The sequence below is a fragment of the Stigmatopora nigra genome, chromosome 14, assembly GCF_051989575.1.
Source record: "Stigmatopora nigra isolate UIUO_SnigA chromosome 14, RoL_Snig_1.1, whole genome shotgun sequence".
Taxonomy (NCBI): domain Eukaryota; kingdom Metazoa; phylum Chordata; class Actinopteri; order Syngnathiformes; family Syngnathidae; genus Stigmatopora; species Stigmatopora nigra.
The window spans coordinates 11637154-11663014 of NC_135521.1; the positions used below are offsets into that span (position 1 = coordinate 11637154).

The 25861-nt window shown below is 38.1% G+C and overlaps 1 protein-coding gene across 1 annotated transcript in view; it reads right to left on the reverse strand.

Moving 5' to 3' along the window:
• tenm1 (teneurin transmembrane protein 1) overlaps positions 1–25861 on the reverse strand; it is a 114377-nt gene that overhangs the window by 61460 nt on the left and 27056 nt on the right. The window contains exons 4-5 of the mRNA XM_077733065.1: positions 14149–14392; positions 9828–10066 (exon numbers count right to left, since the gene is read on the reverse strand). Of these exons, the coding sequence (XP_077589191.1) occupies positions 9828–10066; positions 14149–14392 (483 nt within the window). The remainder of the gene's footprint in view (positions 1–9827; positions 10067–14148; positions 14393–25861) is intronic.

The window sequence follows — 25861 nt, forward strand, 5'->3', positions numbered from 1 at the left end:
AAGACTTCAAACATCTTCACTCTCTACCTTCTTTCTGGTGATTGGTTGCACTTGACATTCTTGCTAACCCTAAGACAAAATAGCTTCTCTGTTAAACCCAACTAGGCATAATAACCAACACCATTGACCATGCCTATGCTAAAACATTAAGGTTCTGTAGTTTCACATATGCTTGGCTTTAACTTCAGATAAAACTGCTTTAAATCTAAGGCAAATAGTTAAATGAATAGCTATCAGACATTCTTGAAAAAGATCTGCTTTGAAAACCACACCAGGAAAATGACATTAATATTATTTTCTATTATTTTGGGGGCTGACAGCAGAAATACAGTAACGTTTTGCACTTTCATTCTAGTGTGGAACTAGTCTACTTTTGTTCTGCTGTTAGCTAGAAAATGGGAAGGGAAAAAAATAAAATGAACAAGTTTTTACTTTCTCTTGGAATTGATTTCTCGTTTAGAAAGAAAGAGGGGAAAAAGTGAAAACAAAAAAATAGAACTCATTGTTTTTTGTTCTGAAAAATTCTGGTGTTTTGGTCCAGAATGTCTATGCCAGTGTGTATTTTTATTTATTTAGATATGTATTCTTATTTGCGCCAAAATTCTTGTAAATCTGAGTGACGACTTGGTGGCAATAGTCCATAGAAACAGTACTGCCCCTATGACGTCATAAAAAACATCCTTCAAATATCATTTTGGAATACTTGCCCTTCCAGTTCATCAACCTTGCTTTTTTTGTCTCACTCCCAGTTTGCTTTACAGTTGTTGACCTTTAGCTTACACTACTTTAGCCACTTGAGTCACGGGTCTGAGATAAGGAGGCATGATGAGGAGGAAGATGATCGTTTTGAGTGTGCAGGCTGTGAAGTCTAGTGAGTTCAAGCACCAATATGCATTACAAATGACTTCCCACTCTGTATTTTTGTGTAAGCCGGTACAGTCAAAATGTCAAAATATCCCAGACAAATGTACAGATTAAAATAAATGTTACCCAATCCCAGAAGAGCTGTTTGATGCAAATGCAGTTATTGCAAGTAATTTTTGTATATTCCATTAACCTCCATGCTCTCACGACTGTGGGGAATTTGGGTTTAAATTTGGGAAGAAAATAAACACTGAAGATTTATTAGTCTTGAAATATTTACAACATTATAGTAATCAAAATAGCTGGTGAAAAGAAGGCTTCAAGAAAGGCAGAAAAGTAAAATAATACAGAGTTCGGACAACCAACAAACCCGACTAAGCAATAACTAGATATAAAATAGCCAAATAAATAGATATTATTAACAATGATGTAAAATATGTTGGCTTATTTTTTATTTTTTTGTTTTTTTATTTTTATCCCCCTAATAGTACTAACAACAAAAGGAAATGAAAACGGGATTCTACCTTTTAAGTATTGGACGCAGTCATCATATTCTGAACTTACTGTAAAAATGATAATTTATTAAAATTATGTCCTAAATGGTACTTTACTGATGTCATGCATGAAGATTTAAGAAACACACACACACACACACACACACACTCCTTAAACAGCGTGCCGCCAGTTATGTGAACAGCACGTGCTCTGCAGAAACCTTCCCTCGTATTCTTTTTTCTCCCTGGCTTTCGATCGATCTTCCCTTCAGTGTCCATCTTCTCAGCATTTGGACCAAAAAGGGACTAACAGTGGGAGAAAATGTGAGCGAAAGTCCAGTCATTATTTTCTGAGGGGGCACCAGCACCGTGGAGTCAGTGAGCTGAGAGCTGAAACGTAGCAAGCTAACCGGCCAAGGTCCTTTTGCACATGAATCATTGATCAGCATGACAGTGAGATGACTGCCACAGGTAATAGGACGGCAGTGCACTGAGGGGGTTCTGTACTGTCACTAGCCCATTGAGATTTATTTGAAGGATATGGATGAAGTGAGCCTACATCTCAAAGAGGGAAGCTTGCTCATACAGTATGTCCTGCCTCAACCATCGATATATGTATCTGTATATACATACATACATATATATAGATACATACATATATAGATACATATACATATACCTACCTACCTACCTACCTACCTACATACATACATATATAGAGCATACGTACATATATATAGAACATACATACATACATATACATACATACATATATATAGAGCATACGTACATATATATAGAACATACATACATACATAAATAGTGTTGGTAGTACAGTTAAAAAAATCACCACTATACGTTAAAAATACAATTCAGCCAAAGTTATATGGCATTTTTTTAAATCAGGCTAGAGATAATAATAATAAACTATAGACAGGAAAAATATCTAATCAATGCCCTCCAAGCACTGATAAATAAATGAATTCATCATTCAATGTACTGTTTAGCATAAACAAAAAAAAAGGGAATGTTCATCTTAGTTCAATGGTGTGGTTGTGTCAGCTTCCGGCAAAGCTACAACTTCAGAGGATTGGTGATGGTGAAGGGAAGGAATGCAGGCAGAGATAAAAGTTACACACAAGAGAGAGACGGGGGAGTAATGGAGGGGAGAGACAAATGGGCAAAACAAGTGTGAAGGAGAGTGAAGGGGAGTGAGGGAAGGGAACTCCTGATCCAATAAAACACATTTCTGTCAGAGACTGACTGAGAGCCTGGGGTTCTGTGCATGTTTGTATGTGTTTTGGGGGTCAGACATGTGGTCGAAAAGCGTTTTCCTTACTTCTACCAACCGCCCACTGGAAAGCTTAGAATACTACTGTCATGACTGGCTAAATAGAAATGTTTTTCTGCATGATTGTAGAACTGCCAACAATCACTCCTGTGCGGCTGTGTATTATGAGTTGGGTGTAGTAAAATAAAATAAATATATAAAATAAAAGTTTTAGTAAGAAAGTCTTGGTAATGATGCAATTTTGAATTAGCATCCATTCAATTTTATTTGATTTATGCCGGTGGCAAAATATACAAATATAGAACTTCCCTGCTGTTTCTTAAGCAACCTGGTGTAACTAAACCATCAAATGGTAGGCGGCTTTTCTATTGATGGACCAACAAACTTATGTTCAATAATAACCACAGTATTTGAATTAAATTACCATATTTTCTTCACTATAAAGGCGCTCGACATTATGAAGTGTACCTCCAATAAATGCCCTTTCTAAAAATTGGGGTTAACATATAAGGCGCACTGGATTAAAAAACGCAGTAGTAGTAGTGGTAGTATTAGTAGTGTATCATCTTTAGTAGGTAACCTCCCACTGGCTCTTATTTGTCGGGTTTGAGGCTGAACATTCCCCCAAATATGGCTTCTTCCGTATGTTGGTGAATTACTATATTGTTTAGTTCTTACTCCACACATCCAATACTGATATCAATATATATTTTTTTTACTAGTACTGCCAAACACTGTATCCTTCCCAAAAATAAAAGGAACAAAAATGTATTTAGTTCCCTTTACGGCACATTTTGCAGATGGTTCTTTAGTAGTTAGAACACTTTCAATCAATGCCAGCGGGTTTCGTAGGGATGCGTCGGTCGACCAAAATAGAAAAGTGAAAACATAGAGAAACTGGACCAATCAATATGAACTGAAATGAGGCATGAAGCAGCTGGCTCAAAGAAGCTGCGGGTGAGAAATGCACGCACACACCTACACACCCTTGCACGCTCGTGCACGCACAATTTCAAACATTAGAAAGCACACTAACATTCAGTTGAACTCACAAGCACATGAACTCCTTTTCAAATATTTTTCTAAACTCTACCCTCTGAAATCATCCAGTGTTTCTACAAATATTTTTTTAAATGTTACGTTATCCTTGCTGCAGTACTTAACATTTTTTTTCGGTGCAAAAGTTCAATGACTTTAAAAATACATTTCAAATACACTTATTTTAGAATGTGATTGCATGCTCTCCGAGTGGGTTTTCCCCTTAACCCCAAAACATGCATTATAGGCTGGTTGAACACTCACAGGTATGAATGATGTGTGTTGGAATGTTCTCCTTTTGCCCTGCAATTGGTTGGAAAACTGTTTATTTTTGTGACTCATCCTCTACTGGGCGGAATGAGAATTTGGTTTGATCAGTGGAATTGTTGCTTGCCTTGAGGCAGACCAATCGCTGACCAAGACTTCATTGTGGCTTCAACAAAACAATACCGACTACACATCCCTTGAGTTTAAATGATGTATACAATCCACATGCATTGATGTATTTTAAATTATGTTTGACAGTAAGAGAATTGGATTTCTAATCCTAGCCTATATAAGACGTAAGTAAACATGTTTTTTTGGTTATTCTGGTAAATTCCTCAACACCAAGTGTTGCATCCCCACCAATAGATTGCTTCATAATACTATCTAACCAATGCACACAGCAGGAGATATCAAAAAAAGCAACACCATGGTTTATTACCTTTTGAGCTGTCAAATGCATCCACAAAGAAGCCAGCTGCACGTGTTACATCTGTACCATCTGGAGTGACAGATTATCTTCACAAAATAATATTCCATACCAATTTGTCATTTGGCGTTACCACAATATGCTTTAATTCCTTATTTTCTACACAATGGATCCTATTGTTTCGGTGAGCATGGATTACTCCTTTATGGTTAATAGGTGACTCAAGAGAAAACATAAAAAATTTATGACATGTACATTCCCTGCAGGAAAATTACTTCTGGGTGGGATTTGTAATGAAGAAATTACATTATTAATAGGTCTAGATTGGCATACGTCTTCCAACAATACTGCAGTTTCTTAACCTGTTCACCAAAAACAAAGACAGCTTAAATCTAGATTGAAAGTCCTGCAATACATTTGGAATGTGGACAAAGACCGAGCTAATCAGTAATCAAGAATGTATGGTATCAATTTTAGACTGGTTTTCTAGGGAAAGCTTGATTTTTAACAACACTGCAATTTCCTCAGGAAATGTATGAGGTTAGCACTACTGTAGTGGAGATGACTCCCCCCATAGACGTGCATTGAACTTTGGCCCATTCATCTTTTGTTTGTTTTTTTATGCAGTATTGATCAATTTGAATCGCCTGGGAACAAACCTTTTTACCTGCCTTACCAGTGTTTGTGAAATGGATGGAATTAAGCCAATTTCATTGTTATGTGGAACAGAGCCGGTGAGTGTATGCTTAATTTCAAACAAACCGATTGATACCATTGGCTTGTGCTCTTCCTCCAAGATTTTTCTGGTGTGCTCTGCATAAAAAAATGGGCTATGCAGGAGATCAGATTGGTTAAAACTGTTTTTGTCTCTTTTTTGATTGAAGGAAATTTAGCACACTTGATTTTAAGGAAATGGTCCAACATTATTGTTTTAGATTATAGAATACATGATAGGAAATTCTTCAATTGGGAAATTTATCGGGTGAAATGATTTGATACTTAGCCAAATAAGCTTCCCTGACACAAAAGGGTACAAGGTTTTACAGAGGCAGAACTCAAATGAGGCTTAGACAATAAAATGAGTGAATGGTGGTGGTGGTGTCATCACATCTATCCTTCAAGATTATAGATGCAATCTGAACCTGTCCTCTAGCTCTCCTTAAATGCCTCATCATAATGCCCTGCTCCTCATATCTGATGGTCGGGCTGCGCTTAATAACAAGTTAAATCTGCAGGATGGAGGTGCACTGGGAAATGAACAAATTAACAAAGCAATTCACAGTCTCCACAGCTCTGTGGAGATTGTGAGAAGAAAGCGAGAGAAGTACTGAAAGGGCCAAACACTGTAGTCACCTACTTAAAACGTGGCATGTGCTGCAATATTTTAGCGACAATAATACTGGCATTTTATACTGCCTAGCCCTGTTTAGGTGCTAATTATAGACCTTAATCAGGGAAAAATATTATTGCTTCATTATTGGGTGGGTTATTTTTCTTCTGCGTAATTAAGTCTTATAAAACTGCATACACCAGGCTCTCAAATACTTATATGACGTTAGTTTTAAGGACTATTTTGCTGATTTATGTCTAGCCTATTCGTGCAATTCCAAGAACCTCCAACTGGGTATAGTAGATTAGTGTTGAGCACATCTACAGTTTATTTTTATGTTTTCCACATGCTACCATTGGTTTTATACGAGTACTCAAGTTTACCCTCCTTTGTCAAAAGAGGCTTCCCAGAATAATGTAAGATACTGAATTACTGGAGTATCTGTGGAAAACCCACACAAGCCTGGTGAGCACAAAAAAAAAACTAGTTAGCCCTTCCAAAAGATACTACTAGATTAGGTGTCGTCTATTTTTCACGTCCTAGTACTTGTATTAGTTTGATATTTGAGGAATTTTAGAGTAATTGGTAAACTGCAGAGAATATTTGAAAGGGGTACATGTGTAGAGTTTATTCAATTTTTGAAGACACTTAGTATAAATGACTGGGCAATTTCTTGAATCAATCAAATTTGGAAGGGTGGTTAATTGTAATCCTATCTGTAGTGTGTTAAATTAAGAAGACATTCAATTTTGCTTTACAGAGACTAAGAGAGTAATAACAAGTATGAAATGTCACATCCATTATATTTTACAAGCAACTTTTTTTTTTAATTTGTAGATTTGGAGATTTATAGTCTACTGGAATTTGCAGATAACCTGTAAAGTGTATTTTTATTAGTATTTGGAGGAGGCCGAATTCACATATGAAAATATGGAATTAGTTTTTCTTAATCTCCTATAAGGTCAACATATATCTATTTGTTGTTTTAGGTTATGGTAATTCTGCACAAAAGCATTGGTATCAAATTTCAAAGTACTGTTGCTTTAGTTGAGGCATTACTGAAAGTGAGCTTCTGGGAGGGTAGAGGGTAAAAGAGGCATTCCAGGGCTGAGGGATTAGTTAATTAATCGGTTTATATTATGAAAAATGAATAGGAGTTTCAAATTTCCAAACAAAATATCTATAGAGATCTTATTAATAAGAAAAATACCATCTAGGCATCTCTAAAAGACTTAATCCTCGCTTTGAGACAAAAAATTCTGTGTTTTTTTTATTACTAGTGTTCTCATTCTTGGAAAAAAAGCAACGGTAGGTATAAGAATTTTGCCATGCTGAGAGACAAATCTCATTGAGAGTTAAGGCATACACACTATGCTTTCTGCCCAAACAACAACTGTTTTCAGGGTTGCAGTTTTCTGGCAAGGTAATGCTTGTCGGTTTCCTCGGTTTGAAATAAAATAAGGAAATCATGTTTCCCCAAGAGAATTTCCTCTAGTTCTTTAAAGTTGATATCTTCAGTTTTGCTGCTTTTTGAAATATCCGTGTGCATTACATGCCTCGGTGTAATTCCAGCATTGTGAGAAATCAATGGCTAATTTAGGAAGAACAATGTTAAATTGTTTAAATAAAAATGCTCTTAGTTAATGTAAGCAAAGTAAATCAAAGTCAATTTTTTTACTCATTTTGAGGCATTTTACAAATGATGAAATATGGGGAAGGGTACTTCTGAGGACATTTCGCAGTGCCTGTCAATGTATATTATCTAATTCATTAAAATGACTGAATCATTATGTAATGAGAAAGATTCACTATATAATGAGAAAACCTAATCAAGTGGTGACCTGTGTCACAACCCCTCACCCTCAATAAAGACATTAATTCCATGACCACCTTGATCTCGATTTTTTTTTGGTATATGTATAGATGAAATATCAGTTTTCTTATTTGTCATCCATCTAAATTTAGGTACCATGGCTATGGCAACATGGAGATCAATCATTGCCAAGCAAGAATAGAGCATGACACCAATTAAAAGGTTGTGTTGTCTCCCAGTCATCACTCACACTCCTCACTAATATACTAATTACCAGGTCCGGGACATTAATGGGATAACATGGTTCAGCCAGGGGATTCATCTGCATGTGTTTGGCACATAAATGTGTGTGTGTGTGTGTGTGTGTGTGTCCCAGTATGTGATTAATGTGAACCCCCCAACCAAGTGTGACAGCCTGAGAATGACTTTGAGAAACGTCACATGAAAGGAACAAATTGCAAGCGAAGGCTGCGGTAGCTTCAATTTGAGACCATGGGCTGAAGTTGAGGCTAAGTTTTATATTACAATTTGTTTATTAATGAATTTATTTTTGTGTAATTTTATTCTCTAGTATATACACTAATTATATCGATGCAAGGCTGTAATGCACTTTAAGTCGCTGTCAATTTTTAATGGCCATTTCCTTGAATATCACTTTCAACTGGTTTGTGTGCTTCGGAAATCATCGCTGCTAAGTTTTCAGATGGTAGGTTCACCTTAGGCAAGCAGAACTTAAATGAGGAACCAATCAAAGCATGGTTTGGAATTCTTAATTATGCTAAAAAATGTCAGATTATATTATAACTTGTTTGATTAGAAAGTCTGGATGTGGTGCTTTATGACCTGCACAAATTAGCACTGGGAGGTAATGTCCAAAAATGGAAAGTGGAAACCCCTGCTGATAGATTTATATCTGAGTGACTGGCCAAAGGTAAGGGCTGCTTTTTGAACCGTGTGGGTACCAAAGCCAGTCCAATACCCAAATAGAGTTTAGGGATGTAGAATGTCACATCTGGATTGCTAAAGTTGTGGGAAGACAAGATATGGGTAGACGTTGGTTTATACTTGGACCAGTCATGAAGATAGGAGCACGTGTCTAACAATTGCAATGGAAATATTTCCCAATATCCAAAGTTAAACTGAACAAGTGAAAGAAAATTCAGGATTTTAAACAAGAGTCAATGCACACAAGCCTCACCATTATACACAATTTATACTGGAAAGAGATTTAGCAGCAGGAATTATAAGTCAAGGATAGCTCATTTGAGTCATCAAAGTATTTTGAGAAAGGTTGAGGCTTAAACTATTCACCATTGTAATATGGAGGTCTGAACACAAAAATAGAAATTCAAATAAAAATCGTAATCTGCAGTTCTACAAGCAGCAGTGTCAGAAAGAGAGTGAGAAAAAGATAGAGTGAGAGAGCGAGAGAGAGAGAGAGAGAGAGAGAGAGAGAGAGAGAGAGCGTTATGAAATTAAAATTTTACAACTAAATTTATGTGTCTCTTCATCAAGGAGTAATTACTATTTTTGAGTGCTTTGGTCCAAGGACTCATGCGATTTCGAATTTCACACAGTTTCCGAATACATTACTTTATGTGCTTAAATCCATTTTGCACAGCTTATTACTGCAACATTCTACTTGTGTGTAATTGCCTTTTAGTAGTTTGCATTGATTATAGTTCAAATTTATATTGTATTGAGAGAGCCCCTTCGGTGATTTCCTTTAAAATTATTGGCTAACATTAAATAAAACACAAAAAAAGAAAACTAAGACAGGGCCTTCCTCTAAAGCTTACTATCTACATTAAAATAAACCAATACATTGTTTGTTGTGGTCTTGGACTGTTTCAGTAATAATACTAATTCAGTTGCAATTAATAATTTTTCATAAGGATTCTCACCATCATCATCACTACTATATTTAAAGAAAATATTAATCATAAAAATGTTATATACCATTTATTTGCTTTTGCTTGAAATTAATGGAGAAATTCCTCATCATTCCTTAGAATGATTACACCAGCAAAAATATTTCTCCATTTTGTTGAATTGTGTGAGACAAATACATTTGCCTTTTGTCATATTCGTATCACTCGTCTCAAAGCAAGTAGGAAAATTTGTAATTAAATCTGAATCCAATAAAAATGCAAAACAAATATTATTAGGTGACATAAACAAAAAAATAAATGTTATCTCAGTCCTGCATATATATATAGAATTTTAAGGGTAAAAAACATTGTTTTTCAAATGAACAAAAACAAATTCTTTAGTAGAGAGTTATATGGGAATTAAAAACTCACCAATGACGTATGTGAGCAGCAGAGCCAAGGTGAGAGTGAGAAGTGACGCTGATAATGCTGTACACTTCCAGTTGCAGCAGCGATGAGGCTTGTTGAAGGTAAACAGTGGTCTGGTTACACTGCTGCGAGGCAAAGGCCTGGGTGGAGGCGAATACACGGTCCCAGAGGTCAAGGGGTAAGCCTGCCCCGTGCCCGACAGTAGGGCTGATGAGCCAGAGCCTTGTTTGAATAGGAAGTGTCTGAAATGGAGAAACACATTTACATATGTACCCTTAATCGGTGGGCAGCCAATTGCAGCGCAGAAGGAAACAGACAAGCATTCAGACTTACACTCATACCGTCTGTGTTAGTAGTCTGTCTATTGGGAAGACAGCATATAGAAACTCTTTAAATGGCCGAGAATATGTAAATGTATTGCATGCATAGAAGACCACTAAAAATTCAGACATGCATGTTCTACATCAGAACTGCTTTGCATATAAATAAATGTTTAATAACGTACAAATTTGGACAAATACTGCATGTGTGTTCATTTCTAATCTAAAACATCTCTTGAATTCATTCTATATTAAACTCATTTTAACCTATGTAATACATTGGGGAAAATAACAATGTTGGTGGCATTGGAACTTGAAGATTTATATTTTTCTTTACTAAGAAATTTTAGACTATATCCCTATCTGCAATATGATATCATACAGTTTCAATACCACAGTATGAAAACCCTCATCAAGCAAAGATCAATCACTTACCTATTCCTTTGTGAACTCATCAAAATGACTACTCAATTTATGGTTGCATTAGAGAAATTCTGATTTTTCACCCCATGAGGGCCACTTTAGATTGGCAGATGAAGATAAAAAAAGATTAAAATTAAGTGTAATGAATCTTTTCATTATAATGAAAAAAGAGATGTGAGCTGGGGTAGCAAGACAATACAGAGTGGGGTGCAATCTAATTAGAAACAAGTGGATTTTTGCGGGCAGAGGAACTATAAGCAGCTTTAACAGTGTTCTGTCATTTGGGTAGATTGACTACAAGATGGTCACCTCTTGGTGAAGAGGTTCACTCGCCTGACTTCATTGCAGGCGACCAGTCTAGGGTGTAGTAAACCTTTCTCCAACCCTTGCGAGGATACACAGTACGCAAGATGAATGATTGAACTAAGGCTCTTAGAGTAAGTGGCAAATTACATTGTATTTAGTTATTTGTATTATATTTTTTAAAAAACTGTGATTGCTTCATCTATGGTTTTTTTGCAATAAAAGATTATCACCCATTGCCATAGCTTACTTAGATCTTTATTGACATTGACACTGGTTGACAGTGTGCCATGCATATCTTTGTCCGACTGTGTTCTCATGAAGCCAGCACATGATGTGAGGACACTGTCTGCTGGTGGATTTCCGAAAGACCCTCAGAAGACAGGTCATTAATGTCGAGCCAGAAAGCAGAAGGAACACATTGAAGGACACCAGACTATGACAATCTATTCCTTTGTGTGCAAGCACATATTTCTAAATGATGCCTGTATTACAAGAAAATTATTCTGCCATTATTACAACGGCCATGTCAAGATAATTACAAGAAAATTGTAGTTCATCATTTTCTCATTTGGTTTCTAAACCTTGTGTCACATGAGATTTCTCTTGAGGAATATTGCTCTCCTGTTGATTTTATCTGTCCTTTCTCTGTGCTTCTCAAGCTCGGTTTGTCTAACTCATGTAGCCCCTTGGCAATTTAAGAGAAGACAAATGACATCCATTCTTCATTGACTGTCTCATGTCCCCTGCCTATCCACCCATCCAACTTCAACTTAAGAGTTGGTGTCAGATAGGGGACACAGAGTCTGCACAAGATGCTTACATACACCCAAAGGGTCATTGCCAGTTCAAGTCTAAAAGGAGATCCAATTGGGACACACACTGACGCACAGCCCAGAGACAACAAGCATACACAAATAGATGACAGAACTAGGTGGGCTTTTCTGTGTTTTGGGGTCAATTGACAGGTTAGATCAATGGGTCCTTCTAATTTTCTTCAACCAAAGAGTTGGCTCAGTGATGATGTTGAATTTTCCGTCAAAAAGACATGCTCAGTAAGCTTGAAATTCATATTGGGGGCAGATTTCCCTTGATAGAAGAAATAAATGAGTCCTACTGCCCTAGGGCTTTTCAAAAGGTAGTCTCATGCAAATACAGTATAGACAAGATGGGTGCTATCATGTTTTAGTGATAAGGAGAAGAAAAGGCAAGGCTATGAGTCAAAGTATTGTAGTTTGAGGGTTCTGTGAAGTATCTTAACAGTTCCTGCGGCTGTACTAAAGGAGATAAATCTATGTTTTCAGGGCATGTTAAAAAAAAACACATTGAGGTCATCAATTTTTTGAAAAGCAGGTGCGAGTCGGTGGATCATTTTTAAAGATGAAGTCAGAACCTGTTGCCTACAACCATAACATATGCATTTCTGATTGAAAGCCTGAGGAAAATGGGTCGGTCAATACAGGGAGGGGAAATTTTAGATAGGTGCCAGAAAATTTAAGATGTTCTGCTAACATGATTTCTAATTGCTTAAAATGAGGCAAAAACCAGAGCCATGTGACATAAAACAGAAGAGAACAATCAAAATGAATCACATAGTAACCAGAATGGCAAAGGCTCAGCCAATGATCAGCTCCAAAATGATCAAAGACAGTCTGAAGCACCTGTAAGTACTGTGACAGGGAGAAGTTAATCTATTTGAATGAAGCTAATCTATTGACACAAATCATCACAAAGTCCCTCTGTTAAAAAGTGTGCAAAAGATGCTACAATTTGCCAAAGATCATATCAACTGGCCTAAAGAGAAATGAAGATTTTGTGATCTGATGAGAATAAGAAAAAAATGCTTGAAACAACCGTCAAACTCTGTATTCAAGCCACATTACGCAGTGAAGACAGTGAAGCAAAATGCCAGAATTTAGCTGCCAAACAAGGGCCTCATTAAACATGCAATCATATTCTGTGCACCTTTCTGTTTCCTTTCTAAATCAGCCTTACAAATGAGAATCTGCAGGATAATTCTGTGATCAATTATTACTCAGGCAGCTGGAATATACGTAATTCTGTTTGATGGGATGAAATCCCAGTGATTCATACCTAAGCATTAGAAGGTACAGTATGTTTCAGGTGTCACAACTGAAGGTGGAAATTCAAACATGTTCCCAAAAAGAGGATTTGTGCTATATAGCGGATTTTGTTTTTGAGACGTCTTAACTCATAATGGTCCCCTTGGTGGATCTTCAGAAGTGTGGTGAGAATATCCAGTGAAAAACCTGAGAGATTCATGATGGCTTAGATGGTGTGCAAAGACATAATATTGCCCATGAGGCTTGTGTGCTGCTCCACTTTTTTTTTTGTTCACGTTCAAAACATCCAAATATAGTTGCACCCGTGTCCTTAATTGCTCTAGACAGAATTTATGAAAGTTTGCCATTTCCTATTGAAATACTTTTAATGAAATGATACTCATTCGTCTGATTAAATCAATGGCTCTCATCACATGAAACAATATTTGCCTGGAATAAGCACATATCTAAGATTGCAAAATTATAAATTTACAGTTTAGAATAGACAATAAAATTACCAATCAAAACCGAAACTTTAAATGTTATAAAAACCTTTTAATTTTTCTTTTTAAGTTCCACTATCTCTTCAGAAGGTATACTTCACAAAAATCAATAGATTGGACTTCATTTAACTAAAATCTTTATTTTTCTTCTTTGTAAAATAAAAAAAATAAACTCCAGACAGTTTTAAATCCAATTTTTCTATTTTCCAAGAATCCATAATCTTTAACGAAGTAATGTAGCTGGAGCTAGGCGCCTGCAATCCGATGTAAATGGATCCATCCCCCTTTGTTTACGTGTCCGGCGCACTCTTACTTTTTTTCGCACCCATTTTCCCTGTGTTATGGTGAGCCTGCCTTCAGTTTGAACTTGAATCATCTTCTTATGGACTCACTTCCATCTCTGACGCACTTTCAGTCCTATATTCCATCTCGTCATATGATAAAAAGAAGTCTCGACTACAGTTTTCCACAAAGTACCGCACTCTAACATCCTTTCCTCTCATTATGTCATTGGTTTCAACTATGCAAGGCCAAACCATTAAATAAACTATAATTATTGTACAATATAAATAATTGTGGATCTCTGTGATATTCAAATTGAAATATTCTTTGCCAAAATTCTATGATATAATTAGCGTGTGAAAATCTGTGATGGTAGGATTCAAAAGGTCATATCAAAAAGTTATTAAAATGCGTATATATATCCCCATACCTGGTCTCAAGGGGAATGTTGCTGTTCAGCACCCAGCTGTCATGAAGCTGTGCCTGGTCTGTGCTTGAACTAGTGTCTGCCCCCGGAACACCATGGCTGGCTTGACATCGTGTCGGCATGGTCTTTCTTTGCAGACTGACTTGAGTGTACGGTGCTGGGCGGGCGCAGGTGCAAGCATGGGGCGGAGGAGGAGGTGGCGGTAATGGGCGAAATGTGAACTGACCACCTGGACTGCTTGGCATCTCTGAAAAAAGGGGAAAAAAAAGAGCATAAAAACAGTTTTATTAGCAAAACAGTCCAAAAATTGCACTCAGAAGTCATAAAATTCAAGTCAGGAGAGTATTGTCAACATTTTGATTGACATAAATCTACCTGATACTTTCCTATATGTCTGGTTTAATACATTCCCCACAAAAAAATATATATTTGCTTGTCCACATCATAAGAGATCACATTTCTGACTTAATCCTCACCCGCCAGAATAAACTACACATATGAGGTTTATTAGGAGATGTGTTGCTCTGTGGAATAAACGAGCCAGCTGCAACCTGCTGAGACTGGTAACCTCAGGTCAGGCTGGAGCTCTTTCAATCCGTCATTTAACATTCTCTTCTGCTATAATCCTCAACACCGTCATCCCTGCCGGTGCTAAAATGCTTCAGAAAGTTTGTATTTCATGTGTGACAGCAGCTGTGTATGTTTATATTTATTCATGAATGCACATCAACTGCCCAGAGACTTTCATTTTCAGTGTTTAGGGTGACTTGTAGCATATGGATGTATTACGGTTCCACAAACACAGCAATTAACACTGAGAATTTTTCTCTAAACAGCAACTATGTGCAGGAATATTGAAAAAGAATGAATGGATGTTGCAAACCAGATGAAACAGTTTAGGTGAAAAACACGTTTCACCAAAACATAGTAAATAAGATATGCCAGCCTAGAATGAGGCACTCTCGGGTAGCATGGTGAAATAGTGATTAGCATTTTGCGTCACAGTTCTGTGTTCAGGGGTTCAATGCTTGGCTCCAGCCTTCCTGTGAGGAGTTTGTATTTTCTCCCTGTCCCTGTGTGTTTACTTTGGATACTCCAGATTTATTCCACATCCCAAAAACATGAAAGGCAGGTTGATCGAACACTCCAAATTGTCCCTTGAGTGTGTGCTTAAATAGTAATAATTTGTCTCCTTGTGCAAGAGATTGGCTGGCAACTGATTCAGGGGTTACTCAGTGTGTGTGTAAGTTTCTGTGTGTGGTACTTTTGTTACCCATGAATATATGAAATTACAGTCGCAATGATAAAGTAGGCTCACAGTGGATACAAAAACAATGCTCACAAATTGGCTATAGGGTTATAACACCACATGTTTACATCAAGGTTTTGTAGGTCCTAAATAAAATAAACATGCCAGAGATTTATTGTGTACATTGAGGCAAGAATTCTCAGCAACATGACTGTCAAGTGTCTATAAACATTTCTGTGTGACATCTACTGTTATGAGGCCATCTGTCTGGCCTTAGCAAAAATGATAGACAGTTATGATGACATTTACTATGGTTGTATATATCTGTGTATTTCACATTAATGTGTGTGTATGCGTGTTCACATCATCATAGGAACTGACCAAAACAATTGGCTTTGTCATCTTTTAAAGGGCACCATTTCATATTGATCTTTTGGCAATGCGTATTTGTATTTGATGAAATCCTTGAACAAGTGATTAAATACGCTTGCATCATATTTACACTGGCGAAATGACATGTTTTTTTTCATTCATGACAAACAAATTGCTCATTTCACATATTTATTTTAAGTTTTCCCTGACACATGTATCACAATCTCACTAAACAACCCTCCTACATAGTTGTTTGATGCTTGCAGCCAACAGCAATGATGCACATTGTATTTTTAGTCCGCCTAACAGGTTTGTGTTGAGTTCTAATCGTATGCCAACTTGTAGTTTGATGACCATTTTCACTATGCACAGCAGAGTAGGCCACTAGATGGTGTTTAATAAGGCTTAGCTCAGAGAAATGTTAGGGCCCATGCTCCCAAACACCAAATTATGAATAACCATTTGATCTAGTCTTTTCCATTGTATTCAAACACACTTCCATTTTTATGCGACAAGACAGATAGACAATGACCACAAGCTGCGCTGCTCCAAAAAAAGGAACCCTTAGAAGTCAGTCAATGTAGGCTAGAGGGTCCACAACATTTCTCCACTTAGCCTGGAGTTCAAAAACATCAACTCAACTCGGTGGGAAGCAGATAGAGGCCAGGGGAGGGACCATTACTGCTTCAGAAGACATCCATGACAGTGTGGAGTATCTTTTGCCCTAAGGTTCCTTTGGGACTTAGCCCTCCAGAAGCGGTACTTTGGAAAGTCGGTTATGAGAAATCTTCAGCTTTTCGTTATATAAGGGGCATATATGAAGGAGGGGGATAAAAAAAAAAAAGTAAGAACCTGATGATTTAGTAGGCTAAAGGAAATAGTAACAGCAGGTATCTAAGCACATTATGAGTGCATCACAGAGGGTGGACTACAAATTGTATTCAAATTGGGTGTTTATGACAAATATTGGATTTAAAGTCAAGTCTTTTCTGCCAGGGAACACACACACACACACAAACATACAAGCACAACTGCAGTGGTAAAGCAAAGACTAGATCCTGGAACACAATGTGATAAAGTCATGTCATACTTATGTACATTGCGTTATTAATGTTTTCATTTTACAAATCAATCAATATACCACTGATCATAAATTTTAGTAATGTCATTGAACTCAATGCTCACTCCTTCTTAACATATGAAAAATCCTCAGCTATCCACAGTTAACATTTTAATACTGATAGTAGTTTTTAATAACTTGGACTAAATTCCCACATATCCTCACTGCTGTGCTTAGATAAAATAATCATCACTATAAAAAGGTCAAACACCAGAAATAGATGCTGCCACCATTTATCTTTCTTTTCTGCAGGAATAATCTTACTTCCACTAACCTATTGTACCATATATATGTTATAATTTGTCTTTGTTATCTCCTCCAACATAGTAACTTCCAGGATGTCTCATTTAATTGTTTAGTTCCTGATGAATTTGACACAAACAATAATGATATCGATAAAAATAATAACAGGCAAGAAAACTGGGAGTAAAATTGCTAATGATCTTGATGAAAAAGCCATTGTTGAAGATGATTTTACTGACAACAGTGTCGGCAATAACAACAGTAACGGCGAAGATAAAAAACATTGGTAATAACAGTGCTGACAGAAACGCTGATAATTGTATTGATGACATGGGGCTTGGAGGCAGCAATTAGAATAAAAACAGCCAATGATTCATCTTTGTAGACACGGGAATAAATGGCAGGGATTCCATTCAATTAAGGCCAGAAAATTCAAATGAAGAAAGCGAGGGCACACAGTTCTTTCCCTTTCCCCACAATCGATTTTCATACAGACCATGATAATTAGCAGACATGCGTCATATGGCTTTTTTTGTATTAAGTTTTCCTCATGTGCACAGCTGTGTGTGTGTGGTGGTGGGTGTTTATCGATGTGTGTGTTTGTGTGCATGCATTAGTGTAATTGCTTGTTTGTTACCACATCTTCAAAAACAACTCCACAATTATGTTTAGGCTTCAGGTGATTCTGAAAGTAGCATTTCCCTGGAGAAGGCGTTGAACCTTCTAGAGTGGAGCGCTAGAGTTCTAAAGCGGAAAGCTTAGCATCACTCAAGCAATTCACTGCAGGGGCCTGCATTCTCCAAATTAGTTTTTTTTTCCCAAATACACTCACACTTGTGTGCCATTTTGATGATCAATTTCGGAAATGCAATGAAGAGCCCATGCTTTGCAGACATGAAACATTTATATTATTATTATACATACATTAAAGTTCCCTCTGCTTCACAGATATATTTATTTGCAAAGTAAGGCGGGAAAGCTGAAAATAGTGTGACAGAACTTTAGTTGAATGGTTTCTGCAAAAACATCAACAAATGAAAACTCCAATGTAATCAAATTTAAATTTATACCTACTTCTACAGCTGCTTAACCCATGAAACGTTTTAGTGAAATAAAATAAAATGACATTTGAGTGCTATCATTAAAATTAGCCATGATTTCAGAAACAGATGTTACTCAAAATGCATATTTTTCCAATGCAAAATGAATGAATGGATATTAGATATCATTACATATCAGCATGTCCACATAAGCTTTGGATCCATTTTACTGATGGAGAATATATTAGTTGGAACACTGACCATTTCCAAGGGGAGGATAATGCCCATTGTTAGAGACTTGACCACAGCCATTGTAGTGATTATTGCACAATCCCAGATTTTATACGCCTCACGATGCTCTCGCTTGTTCCCTCTCACTTCTGCTTTCCGATGAACACACGCTACATCTCCCTCGACCCCAAAGCAATCACAACAAGCACACAAAGAATATGACGGATTATTGCTTTCACTCACAACTACACACAATATTTTTGCGACTCCAAACACTAAAATTGTAGAAAGTAGCTAGGCTTGACAGCAAACAAACCAATATGAAGAGATTCCTTGCAGGCTAAAAAAAAGAGATGAAAATTCAGACAGATGTATTACCACAACTCCACCGAGTGAGCAAGAAAGAGAGAGACAGAGAGACAGAGAGAGAGACAGAGAGAGACAGAGACAGAGAGAGAGACAGAGACAGAGACAGAGACAGAGACAGAGACAGAGAGAGAGACAGAGACAGAGAGAGAGACAGAGAGAGACAGAGAGAGAGAGACAGAGAGACAGAGAGACAGAGAGAGAGAGAGAGAGAGAGAGACAGAGAGAGAGAGAGACAGAGAGACAGAGAGACAGAGAGACAGAGAGAGAGAGAGACAGAGAGAGAGAGAGAGACAGAGAGAGAGAGAGAGAGAGAGAGAGAGAGAGAGAGAGAGAGAGAGAGAGAGAGAGAGAGAGAGAGAGAGAGAGAGAGAGAGAGAGAGAGAGAGAGAGAGAGAGAGAGAGAGAGAGAGAGAGAGAGAGAGAGAGAGAGAGAGAGAGAGAGAGAGAGAAGGACAGATAGCAAGACAGCGAGAGAGAGAGAGACAGAAGGACAGATAGCAAGACAGAGAGACTGGGAGACAGGGAGTAGAGAGAGACAGAGAGACTGGGAGACAGGGAGTAGAGAGAGACAGAGAGACTGGGAGACAGGGAGTAGAGAGAGACAGAGAGACAGACAGAGAGAGAGAGGGTTGGTAATTAGAATGGGCTCTGAGGAGGCACAGGCAGTGAAATGAATGCAAATGAATTCAGTGGTCTGGCAATGTGCTACACAACCACACATTTCATAAAGCATGCCTTTTAGACATGAAACTACTTGCATGAATAGTGCGGGACTACACAGTAAGCAAGCAATGAGTGACATGACTGTTGGCACACACATGGAAACAGCGCACGCAAGTAAACACGAGTGTGAAGATGCACGAAAAACCATTGGGCCTGAAACAAATACTAGCCCTACAGTGCATAAGGAAGAACGCAGATGGAAAGGCACAAAACCACAGAGGCACAGTGTGCTAATCCCTGTAAATACCAAAGTGTCGCTTGTGAAAAGAGAAGGGGTGAGGCTGTTTGTTCCAAGTGAACAGCCACAGCATGTCCCAGAGCAGAATAAACAAAACCTTCTTAATTGGTGTCGATTTGGAATGTAGTGATGATTCATCATGCGGAGCTCGCCAGTAGAGTATTGGAAGCCCAATCATTTCTAATCCATATGACCTTGACAAAAGGGCCATAGAAGGACTATAACTCCTTGTGTATGTGTATTCTTTGACAAAGTCACCCCATTGAAACTGATGTTACAGTTCGTTGGAAATGTAATCCACCAAAGTCAAATCACTTCACTGATTACTCCATCTCAAGCGGGAGCAAATCTTTATGAAGCACTCAATTCTCCACTGTAGTCATAAATCAGAAAACTATGAGCTTTCTGTGTCACTGATGGCACACCAGAGACTTCTTTCTATAGGATGCTACTTTAGCAATAACTCTCATGTGCAGTTCGTTGTACAGCAGGATTTATTCTACCTGAAATCACCTAAAAGATTCAAACAATTGCATTCAGCTACCACATCAAGCCTGAATCATTCAGAATTTACTGAAGGAGAAAAAAGGTCAAGTGTGATGGTGTCCTGCTCTTTACTAGCTACTGATATAAATGGTGCTTATTGTCATCTGGGATAGACTCCTGCACCCCCATGACACTGACATTATGCATAATGAAATCCCTATTGAGATTACAGCATTGAAATGAAAGCATTTGGAGAACGTGACAATATGACAAATGGTTACAAACTAATTTGGTAGCTTTGTGCTCAGAATGAACAATAGAGGAAGCGTGTTGAAGAAAAGGAGATTATTTAGTACCACCTGTGGACTTGCCGGCCAGCCATCTTGTGGTCAATGAGGTGAATGCAGCCAACGCCCTGGGTCAGTATTAACACAGTCCAAAGACAAGTATGCACTTGCCCTCTGCTGCAACAACACATTGCCGTTCCACTCCACCAACTGTTCCCATCACACCAATCACAATACAAGCCCACACACATTTTGGCTCACCGTCGACCCACTTCCTCTATGCTCACCATCTTTAAATCACTCACACCAGGCTAAGCTTAACAAATGAGGGAACAGATGCCCCACATCAGACTGCAGTTGCCCTCTGCTCCTCGTGTGTCCCCAGAGAGACAGCGGAATACCGTCAAAAAGGTCCTTTGCTGTCTCAATACGGGCCTACATGTTCACACACAAAGCCACAATCATAAACCACCATGAACACACACACAAAACCGGACACATAAAATACACCCCACTTGACAATGCTAGGATTACCACAATTCTGTTTTACTGCCAGCTCTGAGAACAAAACTCAGTCAATAATAAACGCAATACTTATTAAAAAAAAAGCATATTTTCTATTTTTTTACTATATTTTTTGCTTCTTTTTAAAAGCTAGAATTGAGAAATGTAGTAGAATCACTTGAAAATGGCACAAATTCATAAAGAGATTTGATAATTTCTCTGCTTCATAGACAATGCCTGAAGTGGGATTTGAAATAATAATTGTGAAAAGAAAAAAAACTTCACAAAACTATGCTTGGTACACTTTTAAAAAGTATGATATATGAAAACAATTTGGGGAAAAAAAATGGAAAAGTTGAAATCCCTCTTGTGCTGCGTAGTGGTCTCGACTGACTTCTGTGCGAGCAAGCGCAGGCTCGATTCTCTCTGGTGGCAGTATGATTGTGATTGGGGCTCGTCGTCTTTCTTTCTGTGTGCCCTACGGCTCACTGGCTACCATTCTAGCGTGTGCATTCTGTTTTTGGCATACATGCGGCTTGATAGAATCCTTCAAAGTATGTTGATGTCAAAAAATAGGATAATTTTAAAGGTCAATGACACTCAAGCATTACTATATATAGTACAGGCCATTGAGCTAGGATCTTGCCAGAAGGGAAACCAAGTGGTCACATCAGAGAGACATCACCGGGCCAAAGAATAACAGTGTTGGAGATGGTCCCTGTGGCACAACAAAACATCTTACAAACACATTTATGAAGACATTTTTTGCATCAATGGATATATGGGTACTACAGCAACTATTGTAATGAGATTAAAGCGGGTCAGAAAATGAATGAAATATCTAGTACTAAAATGTGAATCATAAAAATGTTTTTAAATAAAGGTTTTGATTTTTTTGGAACTGTTTAATGGTTTTAGATTATTTCGAATTGGGGCCCAATAATCATAAAACACCCAGACTAATATCTCCCTTTCACTCAATAATTTACAGAAATAAACTGTTCAGGTGCTGCAGGTGTTGTTTTTGGTTTTATTTTGTTGTTGTTGTCGTAATAGAAAATTCAATTTGTAGTATTTAGTGTCTCCACTCTATACCAACGCTTAGACAAAACTGTTATAAAAAAAATTAACAACTGAGAAAAACATACATAATTGCAACCATCTACCCACAGATAAAATATGCTACTGTCCTCCAGCTCACCCATTTTTTTTCTCTAACTACAACAGTGACTAAAAGGACCACTAACCATTGACATAGCAGAAAGAGATGCAAAAACTAGAAAAAGCCCATAAGTGACCTCGTCTAAAAGGGTCAGTTGGCTAAAGGCGCTAGAACTTAAAAAAAAGGGAAATAGGACAAAATTATAGTGTGAGTTATTATCACAGAATCCAGGGAAGGAGAGTGAGACAGAATGTTGGCCTTAATGTAGTTTGTAATTGTAAGTGTTGGTCTTTTATAAAAGCCAAGAGTATTTGGTCAGGCTAATAGACTCGGCTCTCTAAAATCCACCCTGCTATGCATTATTCAACAGCCATTAACTATCGGCTCATCTGGGAGGCTTTATGAGTTCCGTGATCGGCTAGGGTCTAGGCTAGGGACATTTAAGGTGTCTGCATAGGGAGTGGGTTTAGCATAAAGATGTATGGAAGAAGGGGAAAATGTTAAGGATGGGAGAATCAAAACAGAAAGCTGGCATAGGCGATGATCTGTGAGATGCAAATAAATACAAGCGGGGAAATATATGTACTATATAGCTGGATGAAAGCCAAAGGTCATATGGTAGACATATGAAAATTGGAAGGCTGGTGCAAGGAAATGAGAACACAAGTGACCGGTGGAAGGTTGTACAGGTACAGCAAGGTCTATGGAAATAGCTGTCAGATAGAAGCATTGGGTCAAGGCAAGGCTGGAGGGAATGGGACAAAATGAAAACGGGATGCCATGTAGAAGTGGCATTTTCTGTTGGCCAAGCATATAAATGTCAGCAGCTTCTTCCCTTTCCCCTCTCAACCTTTTCTCCTTTCAATCCCACTAACCTGACTCTCAACTGGCTGCTTCAATTCCACCTCACCCTTATCTTTCTTAATCTCTCCAGAGCAGTGCTAGCTGTAATTTTGCATTCGGTGACATGAAATGGCTTCGGAACACATGGTGCTGTTTGCTTAGTGTCCAGCACAAGGATGCATATGTGCGTGCATGTGCATAAAGGTGCGCGTGTACGTTTAAGTGCATCTACACATCGGAGTAATGGGAGTTTAGCAGACTTGCCAGACGTGTCCCAGGACTACCAGGTTCTTCTGACCCTCTGCGCTATCCCAAGGACACATGGCTGTCTCTCTAATTAAAACACAACCTTGACACTCACATATCCTACACTCACACACCGCACACAACCTGCCGCTCTTTCTCTTAAAATAGCATTAAAAGGAACACACAAACCCACCAACCTCCAAATTAAACACACTTCAAAGAAAATTCTCCCTATTTTGAAAGCAGGCAGCACCCAGGCAGCCGTTTCCACCATCTGCACGCAAATTCATTGCACCAAAAAGAGACCCCGATTTTTATGGGTTATTATTATTATGGGTAATTTTTAGGCACCATTTACAGAAAATCTCCTTTTGTATATGATAAAACTATCTGATGTTTCGGCCAATGGAAAGTACTATATTTTGTGTGTTATATATTATATTTAACAAACTCCTGTGGACATCACTCATGACATGCCGGATTGAGACAGCTTCTCCATTCTCCTCCAACAGACAATTTAGCGTGTTTACTTCCTTGTTAAGCGCGTGAGAGACTCTGATTGAGGCATTCCAAGGAGGCAATGGCGTCCTGTCACGGCAGGTTACCACTGCAGCATGATTTAATGAATCCGTCTGTCAGAAGACGGGAAAAACGACTATCAACTACAGAAGAAAATGTGGCCTGCCCACTCAAACTCACACAGGAATTGTCAGTCCTCGGGTTATTGTCCATACACATGCAACTAAGTTCTCCAATACACACACACACACACACACACAAAATATAAAGATCATATCAGAATATAAATACAAGAAAGATGAACACCTGACTCCCACATGCATATTTAAGTGGAGGCCTTTAAGATCATCCTACTGTACTTAAATGATTACCTGATTACCTAACCCATATCAATATTGACTACAATACACAATGATGAATATGTAATTTTCCATCTAAATCCAAATTTTAAAAAAAGTTAGGATGGCAAAAGGGCAGATTTCTTTCCACTGCTCCCCAAAAATGAAGGAGAGCAATCACATCAGTCAACCATAGGGCACCCGTTAAAGCTCCATTGTATATCCAGTTCACCATACTGACTGGCGAGAGTTCTGATTGGCGTCAGGCTTTGATTGTTCCACTCAACAATCAGTTCTTTCATTCTCTCTCGTATCTGCCGGCTAAAAAAATAAAATCTTTGTGCGCATATGTCCAGTTGCTGAATGTAAGCTTGCACTTTTGGCTACAAAGTACGGAGTTGAACTTCAATGATCTGCTAATATGACTTGGCTTTACAATCCATAACTTCAAACTGCAGCCCCATTTTCCAAGAATGACCATTCACACTAGCCATGAAAAAGGTTGCCTCTTTACAAATACCGCTCTCTGTGGCCATAATATGATAAGCTGCAGAGGACATTGTAGTTCTCTCCACAGTTAATACATTTTGTATGGATTGTCTTGGGGCTAAGGATACAGGGAGTTGAGAGATCAATAATCCGAGTATGTCTGGAAAAGAGGAACCATGCTGGGAGATGGGTAAATGTTCTAAAGGAGCAAATGCTATCTGAAAACAGCAAATGCCAGGAATCTCAATATTGAGTACTCTGTCTCAATTCTCAAGCCAGTCGGTGGTTTATGATCTCACCGCATCTCATTTTCTGAACTACTTCATCCTGACTAGGGTTGCGGAGGGTGCAGAAGCCAAATCACAACTGACTTTAAGCCTTGATTTGATCCCAGGACTCCCACTGTGAGGACCACACTCCACTCATCTACCAGACCGCCCTTGGTTTATGATAAAAAGCAGCTCATTAACAATTTGTTATGGATCTCATATCGCAAAGGTTATATGAGAGTGTATAAGGGAAAAGTGGGTGACTCCTTAGAATCTGTAGTGTTGCCACTCTAGACCAAAGCCCACTCCAACATTTCTCCGTAGAGCTGATGTCAAAGTCTTGCTCTAAATAGAGAATAGTTGCTTGTCCTTTGAAATAGAGGGGAAAAGGGTCCCATATTTAAATGGCCTTATTTGCATGGGAGAATCCTTCACTTAAGCCCATTTGAATCACACACATGAGCAGCTATACACGATCGAACATACACACAACTTCTGAGCATACAACTACACAGAGACACATTTTGCCCCCTATTTCTAGAGTCAGAGGACATTAGCACTGCATCTATTTCTGGAAGCCCATTAAGGCAGTAAAACATTTAAGAAGTGGCTGGATTGATTCCTACTGTCAGAATTACCCGTTCTTTCCCCATTTTCCTTGTGCATGTAAAAAAAGCTGACACGAGGCTTGTGACAGAAACATGTATTTGGTGGCGTTTCAGACTCACCTAAGTGAGCAAGCCTGGGCATTTTGACTGGATAAGTGGGGTGAAAAAGAAAGTTGAAGGGTTGAGGTTTCTTTCTCAAAAGAATATATTTTTTAACAAATGAATATATATAGTACTTTTTTTTTATCTTGACAGGCTACAATAATAACCAATTGCTTTAGTATTTATTTGCTCATGTATTTGTAAGTTTGAGTGCCATTAACAAGATTATAAAATTAATAACATCAGCGGGAATTCTCAGTGGTGCTGGTGGCTTTATA